Source organism: Solanum tuberosum, unplaced genomic scaffold, assembly GCF_000226075.1.
Source record: "Solanum tuberosum cultivar DM 1-3 516 R44 unplaced genomic scaffold, SolTub_3.0 scf00076, whole genome shotgun sequence".
Lineage (NCBI taxonomy): Eukaryota > Viridiplantae > Streptophyta > Magnoliopsida > Solanales > Solanaceae > Solanum > Solanum tuberosum.
Genome location: NW_006239000.1, coordinates 1,771,973 through 1,783,068, shown reverse-complemented (window position 1 = coordinate 1,783,068; position 11,096 = coordinate 1,771,973). Strand labels below are relative to the sequence as shown.

Here is an 11,096-nt window from a genome sequence, read left to right as displayed (position 1 = left end):
CCGGATAGAATTTTGAGAGTCAACCTATTTTATGGTAGAATTTTAAATATTAAATATTTTAAGTCATTTGTAAATGATTTATTATTATATATTATATTATATTATAATATATATATATATATTATATTTATTTTTCTACTATATAATAAAAGAGAGTTTATGTATATATTATATTATATAGTAGAAAAAATGATTTATTATATTATATTATTATATAGAATATTATAGAGGGAGTTTATATAATATAGTCAATGTCCCATCATAAACTCCCTCTTATATATAAGTAGATAGATTTTTTCAACCCTAATTTTTTACAAAGATTGATTTGGGGAAACATTGATGAATGCATTCACCTCCACCGCCTTTACCGTTACGTTCTTCACCCGTTAAAAAGCTTTTTACCATCTCTTCCTAGGAATAAAACTTCGAAAAATAAATATTCAAGCCACCATCAAAACCATCACAAATCAATTTGAATCCATCCCCAAAGAAAAAAGAACTTAATTGGGAGAAGATGTTCGGGTTAATGATTGTGGATGGTGTGCTCGGGAGTATTTTACAAATACTGTAACCAAATCAACGATGGCTGCTTAAGGTTGGTGAATGGTGGAGGTCCATATTGTTTTGCGGAAGAAAGAAAATAAATAAGAAAAAAAATAAAAATACATATGTTTATGAAAATAATTAAAAACAAACTTTTAGTAATAGTATTTATTTTTGCTACTCACTCTCTCAAGGAGAGTGAAATATACTCACTTTGCCTAATAAGCAATTAGGGAGGAAATAATTTCATTTTTAAACAGTTCAAGGGGGTGATAGGACACCCGTAAAGTATGAGTGTGTAGTTGAGAATCCGACAATAAGTTAAAGAGGCTTTTGGCCATTTTCACTTTAGAATAAGTAAATTGTAATTTTCAGACCTAAATTAGATTACAGTAAATAATTGATATATTAGAATAAAAGTTTAGATATTAAAAAACTATACGAAAAATATATAAATTGTAATTTCTTTTATATCAATATAATAAAAAAACATATCTAAAAATATTAGTCAAAATTTATATGGTTTGATTCGGAAAAAAAAAAACTACTTACAATTAAAAAGAAATAGTGAAATAATTATTTTTCTAGGGAATTGCAAGTTTATTGAGCTTTTAAGGATGAAGAAACAAATATTCTTAGTAGGATGTTTTTCCTCTTTTAATGAATTTTATGGGACATGAAGTTGAAAAAGTTTGAGCCAATAAATCTCGAAGATGAGAAGATTATACCAGCATTAAAATAAAAAAACCTAAAGTATTGTATTGGAAATTGTTTAAGATATTTTATTTATTTCAATTTATATATCATTTGAATTTCAAAAATCAAATAATTTAAATTTAATAGTGAATTTGGATATGTATTTAAGATTTAAAAAAATAAATTTATCATGTAATTTTTTTTGTATAAATTACCATAATAATAATAATTCAAGATATTTCAAAAGTATAAAAAAAATAGAATCAAAGAAAGTTGTACACATCATTAATGTATCATATGATTGAAGAATAATTAGGACCGATAATAGTGGTGAACAAGTAACCGCATTATAAGCAAATATATAATCACACAAAATCGTAACTAAATAATCATGATTAATGTAAGCTTACTTATATTATTAATCTCAAATTCACATAAAAGAACTCATGAAGACTGCGGTAAATTGACAACAAACATAAAATTAATTAATTAATAATAATTTTTCGCAATAAATTTAACATTATGTATAATATTTTCTTGCGATGTTGTAACTATTAGTATTTTTAATGTTAATCTAGCCAAAAAATTAATAAACTATTTTTTTCGTTTTAATTTGTTTGTCTTACTTTTCTTTTTAGTCTATTTAAAGTAGAATGCTTTTTTCTTTATTGTCAAATTTTTTATTTTAACTTTCCACATGACATGTTTAAGATGGTAAAATTTAAAAGTCTTGTTACTTTATTAAATTTCATATTAAATTGTAAAATTGGACAAATAAATTGAAACGAAAATAATATTATAATTATATAGTACAAAATACGGATCTAAAATGAAGTTAATTGAAACAATAAATGGTTTACAATAATTTCCTATGAACCCAACTTGATTGGGATTGAGGCATTGTTATTTATTTTATATTTCCACTTTTTAAAAATATATATATGTAAATAATTAGATCGATCATTAAAAAAAGTTATAAAACATAATGTGAAGGTCATATGCGTGACTTCTATGAAATGACGAGCCACTTACTATTAAAAAATTATAATAGGATGACAATTATTCTCCAATCTTTAATTTGTATATTTTATAAATTTCTGTGGATGAAATTGTCTTAAAATAAATATTTCTATTTGATTATTTTTATTTGTATCAAGTATTAACCAGGCACATCCATTTTAAAATGCGAAATAGAATGAGAATTTTGTTATATCACTTTTAAATATAATATTTTAAAACATATATTGAGAAATGACTATAATTAATAATAAATATATTAAAAAATGACTATAATTAATAATAAAATATTAGCATATAACCTATAAACTGAAATTCCTAACGTAGCCAAACATGAATAACCCTCTATCTCAATTTACCTAATATACTTTTTAATCCGTCTCAAAAAAAGAAAAAATCTTCAGTTATTCTTAATAAAATGATTTATAATCACACAAATAATCAAAGAATATTTTAGACTACAAATCTCAAAAGTAGTCATTTCAATACTTTTACTTATCCACTATTTCAAAAAAATATTTTCACTTCTACTTGTCAATTTAAAAATATCAAGAAAACAGAATTATTTTTTCCTAATTCACCTCAATGAGTACTTTTTTTCTCAAATCATTTTCAAGACTTAAAACTACATCAATTAATATGAGTATTGTCGTAAAATATTCAAATTAATCATTGTTTTTCTTAAGAGATGTATACATAGTTCAAAATGGACAAATAAAAATGAACATGCAGAATATTTTTAATGAAAAAAGTGTTGAAAAAATCCCTAAACTCGACACGAATTACTAATTTCTTCCCCAAACTATTGATAATATTAAAAAGAACCCTTAATTTAACTAACTGAAGAGTTAAATACATCTTGAATCTTGCAACATGAGTGAGATACACCCCTAAATTCTCAACATGTTTAAAATGTTTTCAACAGTACTTCTCTCGATATTTTATTAAAAGTTTCATGCTCGTACAAGAGTTGAAGCCACTTGTTATGTTAAGTAAAGAGGTGTCAGGTTGTCAACCATTCGGACATTAAATTAATAATTTGCGTCAAATTTAAAAATATTTTCAATATCATATAAATGATGAGGAAGGAAGTACGACATACCAAATAAAGGGATTTTATTTACTATATTTGATCCACATCAAAATAATCATAGTCAATGTATATATAATAATAACGTAAAAATACGAATAATAAAAACACGAGTCAATTAGTAAATAATTTGGCTTATTTTCAGGACAAACTGACAGGTCCAGTTCCATTTTCCATCTATAGCGAAATACGGTAAAAAAAAAAAGGAAACAAAAGGTTTGAATAAAGAAAGCTTAAGCAGCTGTTCTTCGTGGGCGAAAATTCAATCGGCGCCTTCTTCTCCAACCCTACAATCTCTTCAAATTTCACTTTTCTTCCATTAATATCAGGTCTAAAATCTTAATTCTCACTGTTCATTTTCTCATATTACGCAAGATCTGTTTACAGTAATTCGTAGATTTTTTTATTTTTATTTTTTGTTGTATTGATTGAACAGTTCTAAGAGATCGAGAGCTGCGATGTTAGGTGTTTTAAGGCGCAAAGCTATTTCTAGCGCCTCTTTTACTTCGGTATGAATCCTGATGTAGTTTTATTGCGTTTGTTTTGATGTATTAATTGCATATATTTGTATAATGAGTTGCTGAAATTATTGATTTTGCTGGACCAGTGTGTAAGGAAATCTCTGCATACGGTTCGACCTTCAGTATGTAAATCTAGAATTCCATCTGCTGCAGCAGAAGAGGTAATGTCTATTTATGAACTATCCTCTTTTTTTCATTTAAGTGGTCGGAGTTCTTAATAGGATACAAAGATAAATTGCTATTTTATGGAGGTGAGATTTTTATTAAATTGATTTTGGAATATGTTTTGGCAAAAAAAAATACGAACATTTTTCCATTTAGCTCAAGCCAAGTTCATGGCATGTTGTTAAATTTCGGCCATTTTTGGGATAAGCACATTTTTTTTATAACCGCGGTGTCCGGGTTAGCCTACACGCGCCTCGACTAATTTCACGTGATACCTATCACCTCCCACAAGCAACTGGTACCAGATAACTCTATCCAAAAGAAATCACTTCGTCCTTTTGTCCCTAGTGAAATTTTTAACATGAGACCTCATGGTTCTCAACCCACTTCATTGACCACTAGGCTATGTTATACCTTTGGGTGCAGATAAGCACATTGCTTATAGCCTCAATTTTGAAATATGTGATCTTCATCAATTGGTAGTTCATACTATTGATAAATAAATGTGACAGAACCTGTTTGATATTGGTACAAGTTATCTGGAAAAAGATTATTGTTTTCTCTACACTCTAGTATGGTAAATTTTAAATTTATCAAGATTTTGATACAACAGTTTCAAATTTTACAGTGTCGTACTCTTATCATAACTATTGTTAAAATTGCATGTGGCTATCCTTACTTTCTCCTTATGCAATGTATTGGTACTAGCCTTTTTTCTGTGATCGATTCTATAACATCATGCTCTGACTTAGTAAGCTATTCAGATTCCATGACATACTGTCTATGGCAACCCTTCTGATACTTAACCATTCAGACTCTTATTTTTTGTCTCCGCCTCATTGTATTGAACATGAGCCTTCATGCTTTTTGTCTTGCTGCTGTTTTTATTTCTAATCCCATTTAAAAGGTTGTGATGACATATTTTGAAAATGAGAACAGATATCATTGCTTACTAGACAATGTGGTCATGTGCGAAATTTCAATCAGCTTGTGCTGCCTGGTACGTGTAATTAATCTATGATGACTCAGTGCATTTATACTGGTGTGCTATTATAATGAGCTCCTACTTCTTAATCCAGGGTGCTCATCAAATTTGCGCCCAGAAAGGTTAGTATATATTATTGCTAAACATCTTTCATATGTTATTTGAATCTTAGAGGATGAATAAATGCACAATGTATTTATCGAAGTAGCCATTCTATTTTTCTCTGCCGAGGTCAAACTCGGTAGAATTTTCCATTGCTTTATAGTTTTATTATCTGCATTTCTTAGGGACGTAATCGGTGTTGTTGGATCTGCTTTGCATTTTCATTTGGTTGAATGAGTAACTAAAAGTTGAGACACTCCAATTAATTACTCTGTGTTGGAGTGCCAGTGTGTGCATGTCCTTAGAGGAGATGGAGATAGTGGACCTCTGTTAGTGAATGTACTACCTGTGTGATAATGATAGTGTGTGCATGTCACATAGCTTGATTTTCAAAAGAGAAAACAAGTTAAATAACTTGCACTATGGAAGGAATTGTTGAAGTTTGTGTGATTAGTTAGTTTGTTGTGCACAACTTCATATATTTTGAAATTGTCTTGAAGCATTTGGGTTGTCCTAAAGTGATATCAATAGTGCCACTTTTTATTTTTATGTGTATATAATATGCTGTATAAAATATTTACACTAAGCCAGTGCAATTGGTGTAATTACAAGTTGTGCAAATCAGCTATTGTGTCTAAAATATCATCTACAACTTGATGATCAAAAGCTAGTTTGCACCAAAACGCATCTAAATCTAAGGCACTGTATGTTTCTTCTTTTTGCCTTAAAAATTCTGCTATTTCTTTCTCTGAATGTCACATTTTCCCTTATAACCAATTAAAAAGACTCCTAGCAAATAATCGGCTAATGCAATTTGTTTGGCTAACTTATAAAACACTTGAAGAAGTCTTGACATGAAGAAGATTATATTGAATTTCCATGCAAATTTAAAAAGGGATAGCAATCAAAATAATTATATATGTTAACAATTTTAGTTGTGCTCTACTAATGAAGCCTAGATACTTGATTTTTGGTCCAACCAAAAATCATATATTGTCCTAATTTATAATATGCATTTTACCCAATTTGAAGTGTATAGGCGTTGGGAATGTTCAGATACATCAATTATTACGTTGTTGTGATGCTTGGATTCATATAGCTGACCTAACTTGTTTGGGTTGAGGCATATTTGTTGTTGTATGTTAATTAGAAAAAATACGAGACTTGGTGATATGATCATTCTCTCTCTCTCTCTCTCACACACACACACACACATCAGTTGGTTATATGAATTAGTGCATTGCTTGCAGGGCTGTGACCAGTCTTTGCTCAAGTCCAATACTATCAAATTGGAGCAGAACTTTCTGCGCAAATAGTGGTATATTTTTCTAATAATTTATTAAGCTTGGCTGGAACACTGATGCAAATGAAATTAGTCATGACATGCTTACACTGAATATAATATTGTTCAAATATGTAACTTGGTCTCTTGGTATTGTTCCTGCAGTTGATCATGGTCCCAACTCCCATCACATGTATTCTTTAGCACTTTTGAACTTATAAATTATCAGTTAGATATTCCTAAGTCAGTTGTACCTTCTCTTCTAAATTATTATTATCTTCACATAGTTTATTGAAGTTACCCTTTCTTTTCCTCTTTTTTGGGATTGCGGTCTTATATAGAATTATATTATAGATACTTAAAAGTGTGACAGGTATCTTTTGATTTCCTATTATTGTACCAAATGATTGGCTGTTAGTTGTGGTCCTTTGCAAATTTCTGTTTGGAAGTGGAAGAAGTATTTGCATTATCTACCTGGAGGATATAACTAGTTAGCTCAATTTCAAAAAAATATAGCTAGTTAGCAGTTTCAACTCCGTATAAAGTTCTGTATCATCTCTAGGATCAAGACTGCCATTATCATCAACATCGATGCCATCAAGAAGGGCCTGTCCATCATCTTCGCCGCATAGGAACTGCATGATCACTCCAATGTTGCCTTCGCATCCAAGGGTCACAGATGTCAATATGATTCTTTTCAATAAGTGGAAATCATTATTGTTTAAAGAATTTATGATAAGAAGCTAGTTCAATTAGTTTAATGACCCTATCTTAAAGCTTAGCATCTGGTGAAGTAGAAGAAATTAAGAATTAGGTGGAAATTGGCACTTCGTTTACAGTTTAAACAATGTTGGAATTCTTAATGTATCATGCAATAATGTATTGAAAGCTTCCATTTATATTTTAATTGTTCTTTCATTTTCTTTCTCCCTTTCTCTGCCATTCCTTTTCCCTTATTCTGTATTGCTACAGTTACTCACTATTTTTTCTTTTATTTGCCTGTCAATAACTGTAATGAAGGTGATACCGTTGACGCTGTTGTTCCATATATGGGTGAATCCATAAGTGATGGGACACTGGCCAAGTTCCTGAAGAGTATGTCCTTATTGATGTGGTCTCTGATCTATTTTATATACAGTAGTATTCATAGAGTCTCTGTACTTACTGTTTTTTCATGTTTCCTTCTATATGGGCAGATGTTGGTGACAGAGTAGAAATTGATGAGCCAATTGCTCAGATTGAAACGGATAAGGTACCTAGCTTCTAATTTTAGTTGATTTTGATCACATTATCTCAGGTCTCTCTGGAGATTAATGGCACTTATATTTGAATGATCTTTATTTGACAGGTAACCATTGATGTTACCAGTCCTGAAGCTGGTGTAATCCAAAAGGTAGAACATCTTTGGCACTGGAACTCTGCTTTACTCAACCTCCGACCACCTAGTTTATTACATTTTGTTTTTTGATCAACAACTTCTGAATCTGGTTTTGAATATCTGTAGTTTGTAGCCAAGGAAGGGGACACTGTCGAACCAGGCAATAAAGTTGCTATCATTTCAAAATCTGGTGAGGGTGTGGAACATGTTGTTCCATCTGAGAAGTCCTCTGAGAAAGTAGCTCCTCCAGCTGAGGATAAGAAAGAGGAAAAGGCAAAACCTCAAGTTGAGAAGACTCCCGTCAAGGAGAAGCCTAAGGGAAGTTCACCTCCACCCCCTAAACGCTCGCCTACAGAGCTCCAACTTCCTCCCAAAGAACGGGAAAGACGAGTGAGTCAATAGCTAATGCTGTTGTTATCTCATTGTCATGGCACTACTCGTTTATGTAACTTGGCACTTACTGTGTGTTATCTTCTATAATCTGTTTTGATGACAGGTTCCCATGACCAGGCTCAGAAAAAGAGTTGCCACACGTTTGAAAGATTCTCAGAACACATTTGCTTTGCTGACAACATTCAATGAAGTTGATATGTAAGTTTGGACTTTGATTTTGTATAAGACACTATCTTTTTGTGCTAATATTTCTGCACCTTATCATACGTTTAGAGAAACAGAAAATTGATCTAGGAATTGAAGGTTATAAACTTCAGTTGCCTTTTCCAATTTATTTTCCTAGAAGCAGATTGGTCTCTGTTCTGACCTAGGAGGAGTGTAGGCATTTATCATATGTGATGTTGTATTTTTTTGCATCTGTGTTGACCTTATGTTGTATTTCTTTTTTCATTGTTGCCCTATTCAGGACAAATTTGATGAAGCTCCGTTCTGATTACAAAGATGCCTTTGTTGAAAAGCATGGAGTGAAGTTAGGATTCATGTCTGGATTTGTGAAAGTACGGAGAGGACTACTTTTTGTTTGTTTTTACATATTCATTGTCAAATTCTGGCCTAAAATGCTTATATAAATTTCAGGCAGCAATTAGCGCACTCCAGAATCAGCCAATAGTTAATGCAGTTATCGATGGTGATGACATCATATATAGGGATTATATAGACATCAGTATCGCTGTTGGTACACCAAAGGTAAGCTAGCACTTTTTTTGCCTCAAAGTTTCAGATTAGCCAGTCTTGCATAATTCCTAGTCAGTCTCAATTTGTCCTTCAAACTCTCTTTTATATGGACTCTACTTTTTGAGTTTTTGGCAGTGTTTTCATAGATGTCGAAAGTAAAATGAGAACTGCAAGAGAGAGATTTTAGGCATGATATGAAGTATCCTTTTTTCTCCTTGCTCAGGGTCTTGTTGTTCCAGTTATCCGCAATGCTGAGCAGATGAATTTTGCTGAGATAGAAAAGACAATTAACACGCTTGCTAAGAAGGCAAATGATGGGAGCATATCTATTGATGAAATGGCTGGAGGGTCATTCACAATTTCAAATGGTGGAGTGTATGGAAGTCTTATCAGTACCCCTATCATAAATCCTCCCCAGGTATGTATCGTAGGAAGTGATTGCAATTACCTTATAGTTATAGAGACATCTCACCATCAAAAATTTGCTGCTTGATTTTGTAGTCTGCTATCTTGGGAATGCATTCAATAGTCAGTCGCCCAATGGTCGTTGGAGGCAATATTGTTCCTAGACCAATGATGTACATTGCTCTGACATACGATCATAGGCTGATCGATGGAAGAGAGGCAGTGTTCTTCTTGAGAAGAATTAAGGATGTGGTGGAAGATCCCCGTCGCTTGCTCCTTGATGTTTGAAGATTGGCAACAACATCTGGCTTTTGATTTTGATCCGTCCGGGGGTATACCTGAGTGTACAACTCAATCATAGAACCAGAATAAATGGCAATATCAGAGTTTTGTTGGCCTGAGGTGTTGCTTTGGTCCTCTGATTATTGCAGCCACAGCTGTATTTGAGATTTGCAGATAGAACCATAAAGATTTTGCGTTCCAAATATTAAACCAACTTGAACTTTCTTTGAATTGGCACACACTTGCATTAGCCTTTTGGCTATAGTATTTTCTTCTATATTGGAGTTCATACACGTTTGAATATTCATCATGTTGGTCCCATTATTTTAATACTGATTTAAATTGCTATCACCTGCTTTGTGTGTGTGGTGTGGATGGGGTTAGCATATGTTTTCCATTTTTGGGTTTCTCACCTGGTGTTCGGAGCTCCGAAGCAATCTCACCATACCACTATCCCATGTTGGTGCGTTCTTATTAAAGGGCATTTATGAGCCTTTCAATTTTTAAATGGGGATCTTTATTGCGATTTGTGATCTTACATAGATAATTGGGTCATTTACACTTTTGCTCCTTTTGTTGTGCTAGTCTTCAATTTTTGCTCCTTTTAAGGCAAATTTTTTTATGGGGTTTAAGTTTTTATTTTTTGCATCATAATATTTTTGAAAGCGTCTAGATTTTGAACCTGTTTTTAGTATTATTGATGTTCCAAATATGGGACTTCAATTAATGTTTGAATGGATCCAAGAAAGAAAATATGATTAATTCAAGTTCTTCTCCAAGCTTTAGCTTCTCCATATACATTTCCCTAAATGGACATGGAGCAACAAGAGGGAGACAATGGATTACAAAAATACATCCCACTTGTTTTTGGTCTTTCGATGATCTTGAATTTACGATCTTAGAGTTAAAGGTGAAGTGGTAACCATATGAATTCTGAACTCCCTTTTTATAATATGTGCAAATCCAACCAGCCCTTACAATTTAGAGTGAAATTAAGAGGAGGAAATTTATTATATTACCAATTGGAAACACAAAGTACATAACATTAAGCTAAGAAAGAAAAGAAGAAGTAGAAGCATGCATGAATAGTACTTAATGCATGCATCATGACTTGTACTCCATGCATTGGCTCGTGTTCATCCTATTCCAACTCCCCCATGCAAATTTATTGAATCAAATTCCACCACCGCCGAAACCTTCTCCGATACCAAATCCATAACCATTACCACCATTCTCTCCGCCTCCTCCGCCACCACCACCACCACCGTTGCCGCCATTACCGCCTAAACCAAATCCTTGGCCACTACCGTAGCCAAATCCTGCCCCATGTCCTCCATTACCACCATTCTCCCCGCCACCGCCACCTCCTCCGCCACCGCTCCTACCGTCAGAACCTAACCCCTGTCCACTACCGTAGCCGAACCCAATTCCTGCACCATGTCCTCCATTCTCTCCACCTCCACCGCCACCTCCACCACCACCGCCGCTACCGCCGTTTTCTG

General features: G+C 32.6%; 2 protein-coding genes across 2 annotated transcripts in view; one reads left to right on the top strand and one right to left on the bottom strand.

The window, feature by feature from the left end:
• Positions 1–3,510: 3,510 nt before the first annotated feature.
• On the top strand, positions 3,511–9,921 carry LOC102604382 (dihydrolipoyllysine-residue succinyltransferase component of 2-oxoglutarate dehydrogenase complex 2, mitochondrial-like). The gene is made up of 15 exons (XM_006346137.2): positions 3,511–3,675; positions 3,783–3,855; positions 3,954–4,028; positions 4,972–5,032; positions 5,112–5,139; positions 6,370–6,437; positions 7,422–7,496; positions 7,598–7,653; positions 7,750–7,794; positions 7,906–8,169; positions 8,276–8,370; positions 8,639–8,729; positions 8,809–8,919; positions 9,131–9,325; positions 9,409–9,921. Exons 2-15 carry the CDS (start codon positions 3,805–3,807, stop codon positions 9,598–9,600), a joined length of 1,407 nt encoding a protein of 468 aa, XP_006346199.1. The 5' UTR covers positions 3,511–3,675; positions 3,783–3,804; the 3' UTR covers positions 9,601–9,921.
• Positions 9,922–10,767: 846 nt separating this feature from the next.
• The window catches only part of LOC107060330 (glycine-rich cell wall structural protein 2-like), a 1,441-nt gene continuing 1,112 nt past the window's right edge, over positions 10,768–11,096 (bottom strand). Inside the window, exon 3 of the mRNA XM_015308104.1 lies at positions 10,768–11,093. Coding sequence (XP_015163590.1) covers positions 10,768–11,093 — 326 coding nt within the window. The remainder of the gene's footprint in view (positions 11,094–11,096) is intronic.

Bases quoted from the DNA above. Each gene is read 5' to 3' on its own strand.
- LOC102604382 (XM_006346137.2), top strand. From the start codon at position 3,805: ATGTTAGGTGTTTTAAGGCGCAAAGCTATTTCTAGCGCCTCTTTTACT. The intron at 3,856-3,953 runs GTATGAATCCTG...TTGCTGGACCAG, and splicing joins CTAGCGCCTCTTTTACTTCG to TGTGTAAGGAAATCTCTGCA. The intron at 7,654-7,749 runs GTACCTAGCTTC...TTTATTTGACAG, and splicing joins CTCAGATTGAAACGGATAAG to GTAACCATTGATGTTACCAG.